The 19346-nt window shown below is 36.8% G+C and overlaps 1 protein-coding gene across 2 annotated transcripts in view; it reads right to left on the bottom strand.

Moving 5' to 3' along the window:
* The window catches only part of LGSN (lengsin, lens protein with glutamine synthetase domain), a 61322-nt gene that overhangs the window by 12653 nt on the left and 29323 nt on the right, over positions 1-19346 (bottom strand). Inside the window, exons 1-5 of one of the 2 annotated variants that reach the window (XM_053938447.1) lie at positions 18890-18977; positions 15490-15579; positions 11797-11873; positions 6036-6095; positions 3982-4978 (exon numbers count right to left, since the gene is read on the bottom strand). In XM_053938447.1, the coding sequence (XP_053794422.1) occupies positions 3982-4978; positions 6036-6095; positions 11797-11823 (1084 nt within the window). In that variant the 5' untranslated portion in view covers positions 11824-11873; positions 15490-15579; positions 18890-18977. Of the gene's footprint in view, positions 1-3981; positions 4979-6035; positions 6096-11796; positions 11874-15489; positions 15580-18889; positions 18978-19346 lie in introns of those variants that run through there. The other variant, XM_053938446.1, reaches the window with a different exon arrangement.

Raw genomic sequence — 19346 nt, 5'->3', positions numbered from 1 at the left:
CTAGAAATGATAATGAGTCCTACAGGGTAATCACACAACTACACTCTTCTAAATTCTATGGAAATTACTGTCAGAACCAGTTTAAACATGTCTGTTCTTCCTTACAATACTCTGGTTCGTCGAGTTAAGAACAGCCAGTTGTTTTTCACAGCATGTTATTTACTGTTCTCACTTTTGCCGTCAAACATTATTGGCCTTCAGCTTTCTTTAAAAAGCCAAGTTAACAAAGGAACTTAATGTTTGGGGTCAGCATCTGATTCTTGAAGCATTCAGACTTTCTTGTGCACTTGAAATTTCAACAATCTCTAGGTAGCCACTGGTGCTTGCAGCCATAGCTGAAACATATTTTCTTTCTTCAGAGCTTCCTCTCAAGCAGTTCTTGGTCTCATGTTGGTCATATTTACATGGCCATATACTTGATATATACTCAAGAATATGAGTCCTGTTGAGAGGACCTGCTTCGGGAGCTGTCCTGGATGCCCAGCTGTGCAGTCTGCACTGAATAGATTTTAAAACATTTTTTATCCTGGCTACCGACCAAGACACACAAAGCAAATTTGACGCCTCAGGTGAGAGACTTATTGCAATGCTTTGCTCACCTACAGCTACCTGGCGGTGATGTAGTTTCCTAAGGTCCAGAAAAGCAATTTCTCCTCAGCCTGTGTGATGTCACCAGGTTCAGCTGGTCTTTCTGCCCACACACAGTGCATGTGGCTGCTGAGGCCACCTGCAGTCCCTGGCTCTGGGACCCCATATCCCCCTGTGTCAGAGGGGATGATACACCAAGAGTCTGGGGTATCATGATCCTTGGGTGCTTCATATTGCTTGAATAAAGTTATTTTCTCTGGTCTCCTCTCTGGCCACTATAGTATTAATATTCTAATTTAGTAGCATAGAGCAGCACGTGGTAAGATTTCAGTTCAGAGAGGTCAATACACACCTGTCTTATGTGCTATACACACTATACATATAGCATGTGCAGGAATTCATCCTGTGTGCATGTGCATACTATGAATGGCTATTTAATACTACATACATCTTTTACTGTTATTCTTATTCTTCACTGTTTGGAATCATCCCTCTTTGTCTCCCAAGAATACAGGCACTGAACAGCCTAAGAAGCACCTGGTAATTGATGACTACGTACGAACTTGCAGAAATTCACATTATCAGATATAGACACTTCAGCAAATAAAATTCCTGAATTCAGGTTAGTGCTGACAGTATTTTCACCTAATTAGCTGCATGTATTAGTTTCTATCTTTCTATGGAAAAGCACTTTAGATTGAGTTTTAGCTTTATCTTCAGCTCCAGTTTCTCTGACATGGTTCAAGTAACATTTTTCTTACTAACCCAAATATCTGACGTCTGCTTCTTTCCTATTATTTTTTCCTGTGCTCAAGTACTTCTTTTACAAAAGACCTGACAAGAAATGGACAAAATGCACATGCAGTAATATTTCCGCATTGTCCAATAAAAAATTTGGAAAAAATATATGAATTTATAATTTTAGAGAGAAGTTAGCCATGTAACTAACATGACTGTATATAAATCCTCTGATGTATTCTGAATCACTGATGCTCAGCTACATGTTTTAACCTTTCTACTGCTGATCTCTAGAGACTGTCCCTTAAATCTGTACTTTTATAACAACAAAGTATATTCTTGTTTTGACCATATCTCAACACTAAGTGGATCTGAAATATAACCTCTTGTAATTTTTCAAAACATTTGAGATTAAGTTATCTGATTTGAGCAAGTTCAAATATTTGAAAACTTGCAAATGATTGGAGATTGTATTTCAGATCTACTATGTGTCAAGGTATCTTTAGATCCTCAACTTCAGGCACTTTCGTAACTGAAATACTCAACCTAAAGTTTTAGTCCAAAAAATGAAAACATTTGGGACTTGATCTTATCAAGCAATAAATTACCACAGGCAGCAATTAAATACTGTTTATGAAAAGGCTCATTAAACAGTGCAGAAATGTATCTAAAACTTTATTTTCTTAAGTTACTGAATGTATTAAATTAAAATTAAGTTTTGAGCACATACAGTTCTTATTAAGTAGAAACTATTTCTGTGCATTCCATTTACTTGTTGAAATGCACAGTGAGGCCTACAACTTGTTTGGTCAAAGCCAAATGGAATCCAAACCTCATGAGATTCCAAAATGTTTGATATTGAATACTTTTCTGATGAGACAAAACAGTTTTTTCCCAGCTCCCCTCATAGTTAGTTCTCACCTGTAGGTCTCTTGCAGCCATCACTACCACCAGTCATACAGGGCAGAATTAATCCTGGGTAGCTTTAGGCATCTCAGAGTTAGACAAATGACCTAAACTAATCATCATGGGGCTTCCTCCCCACTGAGTGGAAATATACACCCACTTCAGAGATCAGTTTTTCATCTGCCTTTAATACCTCTCTGAAGACAAAAGGCCTCTCTTTATTGACCAGGTAATAAGCTTGGATTAGCTACTTCATGTTGAGTGGTTACAACTGGGTTGAAATCTCCCTGTGGAATCTACAATTAATCTCATAAGTTCCCTCTACCTTGTAAGTGGTGACAAAGAATAATTAGTCCTATGTTTTAAAACATACTTACTGGTTTTGCAGACAATGAGAGCACAGTAGTGTTAAAATTTTAATAATGAATTTTGCTAGCCTTTAACAGTGTGAAAAACAACTGGGAAAGGGAACAGCATCAAGCATAGGTTGAGAAATAATCCTCTAAACTTTTTATTCTAATATACATGAATGGAGGGTGGTTCAAGTGTGAAGTATTTTTCAAAGCTTTGTATTTTTCATGCAGTGCCTTTAGTAAGCACTGATACTGTTCATGGATTTCTTTTTCAGACTTGTTCAAACTGGGCAGTACAAAACATCTACCAAGAAATCCTGCTGCAGCTAATAACAATTGACATGTTCAAACTGTCTGTTTTCAGAATATCTATAGAAGAGTTTCTACCCATCTGTCAGGTGACTTGAAAAAAGCAGGATAAATTAATATTATTGTAAATATTTTTACAATATTTTATTTTTTACAATATTTTATTTTATTTTTAATTGCTATTATTATATTTTCTTACATAGTTAATGATGGATAAAGTATTTTATCAATTAAGATATTCATATTTCTTGTATCAGTAAGATAAGTCAAAAGGCAAGATATCTGTCCTGGAAAGCTGTTAATGTGATCTTGGACTGATGCTCATGGAAATATATTAATCTCATATTCTGAGATTAACAACTGACAAACTGGTGGTTTTTTGCTTCCTGGAAACAGAACAACAAACTGTTCAAGCCCATTACATTATCACAGCTAATAATAGTTTTCAGTTTGTTGATCCAGCTAGCCAAGAAGCTTTTACAAAGAAATCACATCCTATTAGTAGCAATTAATTGTCTCTACACTTCCAAACACATCCAAAATGGACTTACTGAACAGCATGAAAATAAGTGGAAGTTCTCTCTGCCTCATTTGCTTTTCTTCCCCTATAATTTATAAGAGATGTTTTTGCATTCCAGTCCTCTCACAAGACAAATAATTGAAAACACCATTCTGACATGGGAACAATTTCTACTGCTGGAAATGTTAAAAAAAAAAAAAAAAAGAAACTTTAAGAAGTGCAGGTGCCATCAGAGCTTTGCAGTGTGTAGCAGAATTTTGGGAAATGCTGCCTTCACTCAGTTTAAATGAGGAAATATTTCAGTTTTAGTGAAAAAGACATGACTACTTGTGCATGAAAGTTTTTGGCAAGCAGTTGGGCGTTATAAATGCCTTGCTTAAAAAAAAAACCAAAAAAAAAACCAGCATAGATGTAGAGCACAATATCCGATCCTGATCACACAGAAACCACAGGTGTCAGTTCTCTCATGCACTAGCTCTGACTTAAATTTGCAGCTTAGCAAAACATCACAAAACAACAGGAGTGTTTTCTTTAAGAGGAGAGCAGGTGATGTTTAAGTATCCTTACCGTCGGGGCCTGTGGAGGAGTCAAACTGCACCTCAGGAGCTGTGCTTTCTGCAGGTGTAGGAGCTGCTGGAAGTCCTAGAATAAGGTGATCCACATCACTTCCCACTGGCTGGTGCTGATCAGAGCCGGCAGAGCTGAGGACCAGGACGGTTTTGCTCTGCTGCCCCATTCCCTCCTTATGGAAGCTGAGATACTTTTGCTTTTCCTCTCCAAAATGGGGACTAAAAGTCTCAAAGGGCCAGCCTTGCTTGTCAGCTGCTTTCTCCTGAGGTTTCAGATTTTTCTGAGCAAAAGTGCTGCCTGCCTTGCCACAGAAATTGGGCCCATGAGAAGGCAGATGACCTTCACTCAGCAGGTTTTTCAACTCTTGCAGACTTCGCTTAGAAATACCAGGTGCTGCCTTGAAGGACTCGCCAGTTCGACTCCCTGGCATGGATGTGGCACTTCCCAAGGAGCCCATCTTTGTCACGTGAAACTTGACAACTTTTTCTTCCATCCCACCCCATTCTTCTGGCTTACCCCCTGCCTGCTCACTGTCCTTCTCCCTCTGCACTCCCTCCGTGCAGCCACCTTTCTCTGCACCGCTCACAGGCTGCACACTTGTGGGCAGCTTCATCTGAGCTGCTGTATCTGTTTCCTCATGCATTTTTCCTAATATTCTTTTCCCAGTATCAACATTTTCGTGTTTTTCTTGTGTTTCTCCACACCTGTCTTCTTTACCATCGCTCCCAGAATTGGAATTGTAGTGACCTCCTCTGTCCTTTTGTACTGCAGGAAGGGTAGTGGGGTTTTGGAGAGACTGCTCTGATGGCAGTTCTGAGCAACCAGTGGTTCCTTTAGGAGGACAAGGATCTGGGATTTTTGAAGTGTGAGACAGCTCCATCTTCTCATTTTCTAAAGGAGGAACATACTTTGTAGGACCTTTGATTCCCTTTTTCTTTCTGAAACCACATATATTGTTGCCATCAACTTCATCATTGTCACTTTCAGATGTGTTCTGTAACCAGCAATAAAATATACAACCAAACATGCATGAATGACACAAACATGGCAATGGAGCACTACCACCTGCTGCATTCCCCTTGTGGTACTTCCACTACTTCTTGATGATGGAAGTCTCTGTGAACACTTTTTTTGATCTTTAAAATATATCACAGAATTCTTTTTTTTTATGTTTTAGAACAAAATTGGAGAGAACACCTTCATAATAGGCAGATTTAGTAGATTATAATACAAGACATAGTACATTGTGTGACATCATTTACCAAACGTGTCCTTCAAAGTTGAAAAAATGTATTTTAGTACTTACAATTAAGTATATTCCTGGTCATATTAAAAGTATTTGTATTTATAAAGGAAATTTATTGCCCTGAAACATAGAACACTGGCAATTCTTATGAGTATGAAGATTGAAACCTGAAAATAAGCAGCTTTTAAATTGATTTCAGGACATAATTTGGACAAACAACTGAACTTTCAAAACAGTGTTCAAAAGGAAAACCTCATATTTGTATGTTTAAACAGGAAAGAACCCAATATTTACCTTTGTATATGACACTGATATAGCTTATATTGTAGTGATGGGAGCAGATTTTAAAATGGATGTAAGCCTGTGGAAAAAGGATCTACAAAAATTAATGTGCTTGTATTATCCCCAAATATATCAAGTGTCTGGACCACCATCTCTCCTAAGTATCCTGATCCTACCTCAAGTGTGATTAATTTGAAGGTGACAGGGAAAGGGACAGGAAATCAAAACCAGACATTTTCAAATTAAAAAAAAATAGCACAGATTTCAATATTGTGAATGATTAATTGTCAGGATAGTGATTGAATTCTTCATCTTACAATGTCTTAAAAAAGACTCCCTAACTTAGCTTAGCCAAAATCACTGCATAGCCAATCTCAAACTGTTATATTACTAATGAATATCTACTCAAGTATATGTTTAAGAGATATGAACACTCCTTGGCTTGCTTGGATTGGGCTGGAATTAGCACCTGTAAAAACACTGGGAAATCAAGGGATATCCTCTTAATGAGACCATTCTTTACCTTTTCCATAAAGGAATAATCTGCAATCTCTCCAATTTCTGGATTTCCAGAAGAAAGGATCTGCACAAAAGCAAAGTGAAAAGTGCAAAGGCAAAAGTGATTTCTGTTGCAGACAAAAGCATGTAGAAGGAAAGGCAGAAGCATCCAATGTGCATATGGAATGAAGCAGCTACATGGCCTACATTAAGTTCATTAACAACTTTCCTTTTTTACTATTTTCTCACTCTACTATTTTCCATAATTTTTAGTCAAAAGAGGTTCATGGCTTCTCTCCTAAAGAAAAACTCACAGGAATGTTTCCTCTCTCTCCTGTCTGCCCCAAATTTCCACAAAAGGCTGTATGTACAGCTACTTTGGAGTGTGTTGGGACACTGCTGTTGGTGTGGCAGGCAGCTGTCCAGCAGCTCTGTGGGAAGCACAAACCCCTGACTCCCACACACATATCCTGCAATCAAACACAGTCACTGGTGCACTCACAACAGAAGTCCTTTCCTACCCCAGTTTTAGCACTCTGTGTTCAATGAACCCATTTCTTCATCCAAGGGCTTTGGTTTATTCCCATAACACACCCTATAACACCCCATAAAATAATTCTGGGTGTTTGCTGATACCCCTTCACATTCACCCATGCAGAATAGACCTAATTCTTACAGGGCTGTATCACTATGGAATAGAAACGCAATAAAAAAAACCATTTTTGGAAAGCAAAGTGGTCAAAACCAGATTGTAATTCAGAATTATAATTTTAATACTTTCCTTAGTAATATAAAAAGGGAATTAAGTTGGGGGAGAAACAGTAGGGGTGGAGGAACCAGGGTCTGCCAAATGGAAAAACACAGGTCTTAAAATAAAAGATTCACCATATTAAATTTCTAAACATGTAACATTATTTTTTGAGAGAAAGTAGAGAAGAGTTCCAACTATGAAAGCTATAGTCATAAAAAAATTATATTATCATTAATTTATGACAAATATTTGCTTTAATATCTTTTGTGGCAGAGGCTGCCATCATCAAAATATTTTGATGTACAATTTATGGGGTTTTCAGAATTCTTTTGTTTCCTTTGAGTAACTCAAAACCAGTAACATAATCATAACACCATATGAATTTGTGCTTTATAATGTATGCTGATAGCTATTGAAAATTTTAAAATTAGACTAAATTTTTCCTGTTATCCATATTGTAGATCTCTGAAAAATATTCAGCAAAATGACTGAAGGAAAGTTGAGCTCATCCTTTTTTATAACACCAATACTGAAGTCAGAAGGGTTGTTCATATGTCAAAAGCAAAATGACAGAAAACTACTTATTCATATAACTAGCCATTCTAATGGATTTCACAAACACAAGATTCCCAGACTATTCCCACACTATAATCTTTACCAAAACAAATTCCTTCTGAATAGACATGAGCAGGATAAGGACTGATCACTTGCAAGTCCATAAATGGAAATATTCTTTTGCAACAGACGTCTAACAATTGATGTGTCTATAGTAGTTTGCAAAGGGTTTATTTTCCATGAAGAACTAGGACATGGTACTGCAGTTTGATTCTAAACCCAAAAGAAATACTATGCCCATTACTTTTAAACAAAAACAGTGATCATTTTTACTTTCGAATAAAAAAACCTATTATAATTATACAGAGAACAACTTAGGCATTACTTTAGGTCCTCAGAAAAAGGCACATTATGAATTTTTGCAGGGAAATGACTCTTAATTTCTAAATATACTTGGACATTAGGGACTTCCATTTAGAAAATTTTATTTTTAATTTTCATTTCATTTCATTTCATTTCATTTCATTTCATTTCATTTCATTCACAGTATTTTCAGTGAAATAAACATTTCTATATTTGTTGCAAGGTACCACTACAGCATCTCTTCATCTTAAAGACAGTCATATGCATGAGATACAACACAGACTTAGACTTATTTGTCTAGCAGTTTATGTGGTGTCTACCATCAGAAAAGGCTTAGTACATGGGTACAGAGGGGAGACCACTCAGGAATAGGACTTATGAATTATCTGTTTTGCTTTTTATTTCTTGGAAGGATTTTTTTTCTACAGAAGGCAGGGATAATTAAGTGAAATAGTGCCTTGAAAGAGATACAGTTCAAGTGAGCTAGCTACAAATCATTACTTAATTTAATTAAACCATGTGTCATGCTGTGCTGAGAGGAAAGCAAAACAGTCATGGCATTCATATAGCAAAAATTTGGACTACTTTTAATTTCCTTCCAAAGTGTACCTACATTTTTTGTTGCTCTGCATCAACAGTACTAGGAAATAAGCTACTTTAAAGTTCTTTTACCCAACATTTGTTTCAGCATGAATTAATTTTTTTTTGCTGATTTTCAAAAATTTGTTTGCACCTTAAGTCAGAGGTCTTGGCAGTTCTGAAATCTGCTTCTCTGTCTCAGCAAGTGAATGCTTGGGCAGTGATTCAAATATTTCTGCCAGAAGAATCAGCTCCAAAATACAACTAGCGTGGGCCACATTATGTGACAGATCTGAGATTTAGGTTCTTCTTTCTGAAGTTTTATCTGATGTTATTTTTCATTGATATTTATTGGTGCTTTCCCAAGCCCTGATTTCTGTTAGGTCTACTTGTGCCAGTGCTGCAATTTGTGCTGATACATTGATCCCCTCTGCACTAGAGTTTGCACCAGGTAAGGCCCTAGATAGAGGTGCAAGTCTTACAAGAGGCAGGAAGAGTAGGCTGGATCACACTTCATTTCCCTTTATGGATAATCTCAACTCATAAATAACAGCTTTACTCATCTTCACTTTGTGCCGGCTGTGTCACTCTGAGTACACAAGAGTTTGGATGTCTCTGACTATCAACAGATAAGGGCTACACTTAAGTTTACAGCAGTATGTTAAGGCATCATGCAGGTAGGAAGAGAAGACAACAGAGGACAGTAACAGCAGGCAACTATTTCAGCATTGTGCAGATGAAATTGCTTGTTCTACTTAACCAGATTAAGTGCTATTTCTGGCATGCGACCAGGATTCTACATCTGAGGGACATTTTATATCTTGTGGTAACACAGAAAATATAAATCTAAAGCAATTTTTCTTAACCAGTTTTGTGTTCATTTTTGGGCTTTGTACAGCTCTGAAGTGCAGCATTAACTATATCATGAAATACAGCACTGCCAAAAGGCAGTTCAACTGTAAACCTGCTGAGCTGAGAGCATTGGAAATGTAAAGTGTTGCCTTTGGGAGGAATAACAAATACTGAGTTTTGTGGTGCATGAAACAGGTGAAAATCCAGGGCAATTCTTGAACTTTTGCCTTAAAATGTTATTATAGGTGACTGTTCTTTGTGGCAAATTCAGATGCTGCAGAGGGAACCTTCCATTTTTTGCCTACTTTTTGTTTGTGTAGGCATCAGTGTCATGACTTCAGGCAAGACTGCAAACACTATTGTATTTTATAAACCTCTCTCAAAAACAAAAAGAGACATGGAAATGAGAAAAATAAACTCTCGGTAAAGCATTTGAAAGGGGAAAAAAAAGAGAGAAACAGAGTTAGTGTAAAAGGATCTCTGAGTAACTATGGATGAATAGCTGCAGAAGGATTTCTATCAAAGGAAAAGATGAAAGAGGCAAGATGCAACTCTAGCAGGAGCTTTAGTATACCTAATCAACAAAATAACTCAATGTTTCTGCTACTGACTACCTAAAAAAGTGATGCAAGCATTCAACAATATACAATGGGGGCTAAGTCACATTCTTATTTTTTATTTTATATCATTGACTGATTGATAAGAGATCAAATTGTGATGATCTTTTTGAGTTGGTGCTATAGGTTTTTCAAGAATGAAAGATTATTCTTGCAAAGAACATCTGAATGTCAAAATCTGGTAAACCTAAGAAGTAGAAAAACATGGGAAACTAAAACAAAAGTCAAAAATATATAGGATTTGGTTGGATGAATTTTTTATATATGAAAAGTTAATTGCTTCACTTAGGTTTGATTTTTCTTTTATCATATAATGCACTGTTGAAAAAGTGAAATTAAATGCTTCCAGTCTAAAAAAGAGTATATATTTTGTTCAGGTCATGCTGACATGGGACATTATTCACATTTTTTGAAGTTTTTTCCAGTTCTAATTCAAAAGCCAGTTTTTCAGAGTTTTCAAATACTGTCATATGCTAAATGCTGAGGAACTTTTTCTGCCCCAATCTGGCTGTTATGAGGTTACCCTTTACAGTTCTCTCAGGTTGGTACATCAAGTTTATTTAATCTTTTTGTGTAGTAATGAATTTCAAATACTTGAAGCCAAGACAGCAGGAGGTGCTGCTTAAGACTTTGCACAACAGTACCCATAAAGCAAGTAGTTCTGTGTCCAAGTGATTTCCCTGCCCCTTTCCTTGGCAGGAGGAAAGCACTGCCCTGCTGCTTCCCCAGCAACCAGGCGGTGAAGGAGCAGAGGATACAAGAACAAATTATCTACTGCTGGGAATTAATGAAGCTTCACTGGAGTTACTGGAGCTACAAAGATTTGAACCAGGACAGAATCTGGGCATGGAGTTGTACTGAGGACAACACAGATATTTCCAGGGAGTATCTCCAAGCACAGAGAGGGGTTTGGGTGCTTGGGTGCAGTGCTAAAACAAGGCGTGCGTGCAACAGTAAACAGGCACTGATTGTTTGTAAGCAAGAAACATGAGGATCACATACTTTGTCAAGATATTGCTGTGACTAATTTCTACCTCAGTGACCTTGTTTGATAAAGTGGCTCTTTGAGAGTGATTTACTGCCACAAAAACCTCGTTGTGAAGGATGTGAAGGTGGCATAAATGTTAGGTACATCTCATTATTTTTCAGTTGGAGAAGTTGAAGCACAAACTTGCCATAGGTCAAGGGAGATGTGTGGCAACGTGAGGAGCAGAAGAAATCTCCTTCCCTCTTTGAAAATTTTAAATATTCTCAAGATAATTAATATCCTTCATGTGAAAATGAATGGAGTGAGGTTAGCTCACAATACTGTGCTACTTATTTTCACATCTAACATCTGCCATTGCCTGTTACACCCATTCAAAGCCTTCATACTACATACACAATTACCAGACAAGCTTCTCAAGGTCGTTGATTATCTTGCTGCTTCAAAGCAACAGAGTTGTCCTTGTAACAAGATTATTTGCAATTACTTTCCCTTGAATGTAAGTTACCTGCACTGTGTTAAAAATAATCCCTAAATAATGTAGAGTCTCAAAATTAATAAGCTCAAAATGCATAATGATCTTTCCTTCACAGTGGTTTGGGACCACAGAAGTATGAATGTCAATGAATCAGGACCAGAATCTGTTTTAAAATACACTTATATAGAAACTAAGCATTTCCTTTTGGGTCAGTAGCCTGACTCAAGAGTGTCACTTTCTAATCCAGGTCAGATCCCAATACACAGATTGTAGTGCTTTCATTTAGGTTAATGAAGTCAAAGCCAATATGTTTCTCCAATAATATTAATCGGATCAGATTTAAGACATCTATTTCTGTTACTTTTGATAAAACTATAAATGAAATGAAAAGGAAGTCAAAATCTCTTAGACTTGCTTCCTAAAGCAAACGGAGTGTTTTCAGCTTAAACAAGAAGCCTGTTCTTGACCTCCATTTCCTTCAGAATCAGACCATGCTCAACATATATGCATGAACAGCCTTACACTCACTTGTAACCTTAAGGTAGATGCAAGAAGTATTTTATATCAGTATATCTGCTTGAAAATCATTTATGATCAATCTCTTACCTGCTGATTAAGATCTTTTTTGTTCATGTCCACTTCATTCTAGTTCAGGTCACCATTAGAAATGGCGTAGTGAAAGTCTAGTAGAAAGACATCCCACATTTATAGGCACAGACACAATGAAGGTTAGTTCAAACAGAATTGCTGTAAAGTTCTTTTCCCAGAAGGCCATGCAGATGATGAACCATGGAGAGCAACCCCAACGAGTCATGCCCAAGAGCACTGCTCTCTGGAACAGCACAGAAGTAGACTGACAAACACACATTATTAAGCTGCCTGCCTGGAAACAAAGACAACTGAGCATAAAACTGGTTTGCTCAACTTTTCTTCTCACAAAAGGCTTTTGTCCTGTAACAAGCCATTTCTGTTCTGGAATAGAAGCTATTGTTAGGCTCCTTAGAGGTAAAACCTATACTGGGCATTACAACAGCAGTATGTTTTTGAGGCACATGAACAGGGATTTGAAAGGCATAGAACACTGCAAGAAAACATGCAGCACCAGCCACTTGTTCTTGCTTGCATGTTGTAAATTAATAGTGATGTATCTGGTTGTATTAGAATTGGAGAGGGGTCTTTTTTTGCATTAGATATCTAAAAATACTTCAAAGGTTAAATAGTTACATTTGTCTTTCTTATTTTTTTATTTTTTAGGTTTAATATATATTCAAAGGACTGTTTTTAATTGACATTTCATTCATTCAGGTTCCTTTGGATGGCATAAAATTAAAGGATGTTGTTGTGCTTACAGCAACCCTACCTGACAACCCATCATTCAATAAAGTAAACTAAACATGATGTTCATATTGGCATTTAATTATGTGAAAACTCAGGTTTGCAATTCTTTTAATATTTAAAACAACAACAACAACAACACTTTGTTATAACTACCCCAAAAAACAATTCTTCTGGCTTCCCATTTTTACCATTTTGAATGCAAGCAGGAACAACCTCAGTTCTTAATTTTAAAAAGACACACTTCAGGTTAAAAATCTCATTTTTCAGAGCAAGAAAAATATTCTTCACAACAACAGTCATCAAACCCTGGCACAGGTTGCCCAGACAGGCTGTGGGATATCCATCCTTGGAGGTATTCAGAATTTGAGTGTAAAATGCCCTGAGTAAACTGAGACAAGCTCAGAATTGGCTCTGATTTAAGTGGTAGATCAAGCCTGATAACTACCACAGATGCCATCAAGAATAAATTATTATATGATTGCACATCTGATTAATTTATACATTTTTTAAATTAACTTCATTACATTCTTGCAAGTACAAAACATCTCTGGCACACTTCAATTCTGTTCTACTCTGTTCTGCTAAACAGATCATAAAGACAAGAAAAAGAAACCTCCTGTGGCATCACCGGAAAGGGAGTCTGAGAGAAACAGATAAAAAAAAAATGTTTTCTGGAGGAGAAACAAAGATTTACACAAAATAATCCCTTTATTTTAGAATTTAGAACTGATACAATGAGCTTGCATAACTTTAATTTAAATGTACAGGGCTTTAACCATAGTTTATCGAATACCTATATAAAAATCCAGACACTTCAGAAATATAATACAGAACAAACGTCACAAAAATGGTTACTTAATACTTTAACTACAGATACTTTGTATGCACTGTCTATGATGAATAAGTGCTAATGAGAAAGTGCAAACTGCTCATTATCCCATTAGTAGCTCTTCAGCTAAAAAAAGAGAACCAGCTTCTCTGGTGAGAGCTACTGTGGCAAACAAGTGCCAACTCAGGGGAAGGATCTGCTGGTGAGTTGATGGGAACCTTCAGACAGATTTCACTGTCATGGTGGCTTCAAACTACTTCTGATTATAGCTACTTACAAGAGGGTGGTTTTTTTTTCATGTATTTTCAAAAAAAAATAGTTAAAATTATCACTGATTGTACTTTCCTCCCATTTAATTTGGTTCTCCAAGAGGGAAAATTTCTATATATGACTTAACATAATTTTAAACAGCAAAGAATCAGGCTTTGGAGCATCCACCAGGAAAATATTTTTTCTCCTAACTAGTGCAGGTTACATTCAGTTGCTAAAAATGTTTTCTCATGTTTCAGAAACCTTTGGAATAAAAAGCCTTTTAAAGCTGTTTAGCATTCTTATAGTGTGGAGATTTCCAGACTGGTGCCAACTACCATCCACGCTACACAGTATTGGATGGATATACAGGTTGCAATATGTTTTGGCAGACCTATTGCAGGAGTTTTTTATAAAAAAGACTCTTGAACTTCCCAGTTCCAAGGCTGGCAAAAGGAGGTGTTCACTAAGTCTCTCCCACATCATCATAAACTTATAAAATTCTGTACTAATACCTATAGTCTAGTATTACAAAGCCAAATGTAGAATTCAAACACTGAAATCCCTTCAAGTAAATCTAACCTAATGTGTTGCTTCACCAACAGGATACATTTCTTCTTTAACATCTAACGCTGTGTCTTGCCATCATTACTAAACAACACTGTAGCTTCTATGCACAGTGCCTTCTTCTTTGCATTTTTTTACAGCTGATACATTATTCAGCTTCATTATTTACAAAATATTTCAGTTAATTAAATTCTATATTGCCATCTAGTAAAACAGATTATTTAGGGCTTAGATTTGCATTGATCCATCTCAATTACTGTAGCTTTGTTTCTCCTAGGCCCTCTTCTAAATTTTCCTCATGGTTTTCTCTTCCATTCTCAAAAGGTAGGCACAAATGGTGCTCGCATTGAATTGGAACCAAAACAAGACCATGACTAGAAGAACAATTTCTGTGCCCTGACTTCCACCTCTACACCTTCCTTCTCCTCCCACACCTCTCTGGTGGCAGTATACACTCACTTCCCTGGCAGTCATGCTTTGCCACAGCGCAGCTGCTGGACTGGGTAAGCAGCCATAGAGCCATGCAGCAGTTAGAGAATTGTGTCCTATTTCCTCTGTATCCCTCTTCCAGCACAGTACCACATGGGAAGGCTGCCTTCAGAGCTCATCACCCCACGGAGAAGCATGACCTGTGACAAGGTCTGGAGAGGTACTCCAGCAAGCAGGGCACAAGACACTCCTTCCAGTGAGCCTCGTGGCTGCACCTGGCCCTGCAGACTGTACTTAGCAATTAATATGGATTACAGTAAATCCAGGTAGTGCTTGACATTCTAATCCTGCAAAACACATCATGTGAGCATTAGTACCAATATTGTAGCTTTACAGCTACCCCTGTAATTCTGTCTCACTATGACATGCTCCCTGAGATGAACAGCAAGAAGCTGCACAGCAGAAACTGCATAACAGAAGCCCTGACACCATCTGTGGCAGCTGGGATTTTCCACCTTAATATGCCATGCAAATTCCTGGCAGATGTAACAGACCTTACTTGACACAGCAACACAGCAGTGTCACTGGCTGAGGTTCTGTAACTACAGATCTTTGCACTCTGTGTAAAGTCTTAACCATTTAACCTGGAACCACACTAGGGAAGCCATGGGCCCATGCTGGAAGAAAGTGAGATGGTTACTGTTAATTGTCAGCATGGACTGTGACCAGTGCATCATCATTTGATTCTTGTTGTCTCTTGTTACTTGCCACCATCCTCCACAGATTTTTTTTTTTTTCTATATGCAGTCAGTCTTCAAGAGCCTTTTAACATTTTGCCTACCAATCCCATTTTAGCAGAAGGTTGGAGAAAATTCATGGCATCTTACGGCCTTTGTTCACGTCTTGCATGCCCTCCAGGTAAACACAGCACAATCACGCCTCAATCACTTCAATTTTTCCAGGATTACCCGTACTTGCTGGAAAAAGAGGAAAAAATTGTCACTTAATAGACTTGGTCTTTTACTTTGATTTAAGGTGAGAGTTCAGATGTGCCTCTACACAGCCTCCAAATTGTCCCACTTTAAAGCAGATGGCCAGCTGCCATTAAAGTGCATTAACACTACAGTGAGAGGTGTTCCATGGCAAGGCATGGACTTAGGCATGGATATCCAGTGTCTTTAGGTGGTATCCCAAAACAAATGGAAATAAGTAAGAATGTTTTCTGTCTCTTAAGGGAAATAAAAATGAAAACCAAACCCTTCATGTATTCTTAAACAGATTTCTGGTAAATGTTTTCTCTTTGATGTATTTCAACCCTTTGCAACAGTGGTCCAGCTGGCTGTAAGTCCTATTTCCATGCTGTTAACTTGCCATCACAGTTGAGAATCTCATTAGAGAGAAAAAGTAAAGGGAGAAACATCCCTCAAGTACAACAGGATCTGACCCAATCTCTCTGCAGTGTGCAAACACAGCCTGCATGGTAGATGATTTGTCAAGTATTTTTTCTGAGGAACAATCAGTGGTTTCTTAGTACACAATTAGGCAAATAACTGAAAGTACTATGGGAAAATGATAATATTTAGCATGTACTCTGAGTATACTAACAATATTCAATGCCATTCATTCTACAATTCCAGATCTTCTAATTATACATCCAAAAAGTACATATTTATATGCATGAGATAAATAATGATAAATTAATAGCGTCTGCTACTTTAATTTGCAAAATTGGCAAAATCAAAGAAATCAAACAAAAAAAAGCATATTTGCCCATATAATATACCTGCTTGTAAAAAACTCTTTATATCCAGTAACTTTAGGGTCTTTCTCAGGTAACATCTGGAACTTTAAGTCTAGAGGAAATTGTCTTTAAGGTTTTCTTTGCAATAATTTTTAGCATTGTATAGCTGAAGAGATTGAGCATTATGTTTACTTTAAACTTTAGCACTTCTGATTATTAAAACTTGACACAAGATTTGTTAGCCTAATTACCTAGACATTTTAATGTATTTGTGCTATGCCACTGTAGTTCCAGTATTTTTTATTTTGATTTCCTCAGTAAATCTGTCCACTCTGAAAGTAAATTCTCCTTATTATGCCATCTGCATCCACAGAACATTCTGGCTTACTTGTATTCATTTTCCTTAGTAGATTATTTGTGTGCACACATAGAGCATATACTCTTTTTTCCTTCAATAAAGTGGAGTTATCTAGGGTACAATAGATATGGTTTGAAATCAACTTTTAGATTTAGGTATGTAATTCTGCCCCCTTTGCTGACATCATTAATAACCATGTTCAAATGCTTAGTTATTAAAATCTGTATTTGATCTATATTTAAATATGCGAGGTTCAAGCTCAAAAGTAGGAAGCATTTCTTTGCCAAGATGCAATCAAGCACTGAACAGGCTTCCTAGAGAGGTAGCCCATGTCCCTAGACTGTCAATGTTTAAGGGGCATTTGGGCAATGGCCTTGATAATATGCTGCAACTTTTGGTCAGTCCTGAAGTAGTCAGACAGTTGGACTAGTTGGATTGTACATCACTTCCAGCTAGAACCATTCTATTCTATTCTATTCTATTCTATTCTATTCTATTCTATTCTATTCTATTCTATTCTATTCTATTCTATTCCTAAATGCTGTTGCTAGACAAATAGATGACAAAGGTGCTTAGTCCTCCTTGTTAAAATTGTTTTGCTTGATGTAAGCTGATTAAAAAATCATTGAGTCAGATAAAGAGAAGAAGTATAAGCTTAAATCTCTATAACTAGTGAAAGATTGTTCTGGACAGAGGGAGAAACAGCTTTAATCTCTGTCCTAGTAAAAAGCATATACTTTACCTTGAGGCTGTTTTCTATCCACCTTTTCTGTCAGTCAGGTTTAAAATTCTGTTAGCATACAATAGATGCAGTGGGGTAAAATTAAGAATCTCTGCTTTCATTTAAAATATACATTTCTATCATGTTTTCAAGGAAGCCTTGAAAGCAAGTTAGTGTGAGAGGAAACGGAAAGGAAAAGGAATACTAAATTCCTAATCTTTCAATCCCAGCTGGTAATATAACACCATCGAACAAAAAGTAGCTGCTGTGTTCTCTACTTACATTAGGTGGCACCATCCTCACAGACTTATTGTTTATGTAAAAAAGCTAAAAAACATTAATTCTGAAATTATGTTAATTCGAGTATGAAATACCTTGATAAAGTTGATGTTTGAATTGCAACTGATAGGAACATCTGACATTATTTAGACAAGAAAGAATACCCAGTTTTTGTGTAAAAGAAATCTCTTTTGCTGAAGAAAAGGTGCAAGGAATAGCTAGCAGGAAAGCAGGAATGCTGTTGGATTTACCCATAAACCTTGCTCTGTAATAGGCTTACTAAGAAGCCCACAATTCACTCTTCATCTCTAAACAGGTTTTTTCCCCAGAAAAATAATAGTGAAAACCTCTTTATGATTCAAATTATTTAGCTGGGTTATGAGAGTTTGCCAGGACCTTTTCATTCTTCACTTACCAACTGAGGAACTTCTAAAAAAAGTTGAGAATTGCCAATTCCACTTTGCAACATTCATCACTATTTCATAGTGTGGTTCTCCTTGCATTAAAATGAAGTTAGAACTTTTAGAATCTGAATGAAGGACAGGGTAAGTGGTGAGTGCAACCAAGATCAAATTCGATTAAGATCAGCCTTGACTCAAATCATCACTATGTCAGGCAAGGCATGGACTTAGGCATGGATATCCAGTGTCTTTAGGTGGTGTCCCAAAACAAATGGAAACAAGTAAGAATATTTATTGTCTCTTAAGGGAAATAGGTAAAAAACAAACACTTTATATATTCTTAAACAGATTTCTGCTAAATGTTTTCTCTTTGATGTATTTCAACCCTTTGTATCAGTGGACCAGCTGGCTTAGTCCTATTTCCATGCTGTTAACTTGCCATCACAGTTGAAAATCTCATTAGAAAGAAATTCTTACAAGACTCATGACACTAGGGCTCCTGGTCTTGAGGAGAATTATTTTAAGAGCTTAACTTTAAAACTCAATGTTTAGTTTTACCAAATTTGGAAAATTACATACAGTTCATCAGATAGAAACAGGTGAGTGTGAACTGCCTAAATATTTTAGGATCTCAAAAGAGAAGTGATTTTCTCTTTCCTTGTTCCATCTCTAGGTTAACATACTAAGAACTCATTGAATCAGTTTAAGTAACTTTGTCATGGCCTGAGTACCTAGAATCAAATTTATAAAGGCAAATAGATTCTATCTGAAATTTTCATCCACATACCTCACTGCTCGTATTGCTGATGATCCTCTGATACCAAATTTCACCCCAGTGTGAACTCATGCCATTCACTGAGGTTCACAGAGACAGGTGACCCAAACAGCCTGTGATGAATATCCCTCCACTTTGTTTATGTCAACTGCAAAAAGCAATGACAATTCAAAGTTATGACTTTGGGTAGATGATTTAGGTAAAAAGAATGCTAAAGTATGGAAGGCTCTAGATACCTAGCCATGAAATTATTATTAAATCTATCACATATATTACCGTATACGTATAATTACCGTATTTAGTTATTATTAAATCTATGTATAGTACAGTATGTATGTAAGACTGGACTGATTAGAGGATGCATGCACTCTGTTTTATTGCACATATTGCTGCTTCAGAGCTGAATTAAGGATGACTGATCTATTTATTTAAAACAAAACCAAGAACTTGTCTCAAATGACAGTGATAA

This window comes from Vidua chalybeata, chromosome 3, assembly GCF_026979565.1.
Source record: "Vidua chalybeata isolate OUT-0048 chromosome 3, bVidCha1 merged haplotype, whole genome shotgun sequence".
Classification (NCBI taxonomy): domain Eukaryota; kingdom Metazoa; phylum Chordata; class Aves; order Passeriformes; family Viduidae; genus Vidua; species Vidua chalybeata.
Note: the sequence above shows the minus strand (reverse complement) of the source record. Positions and strands in the feature narration are given on the sequence as shown.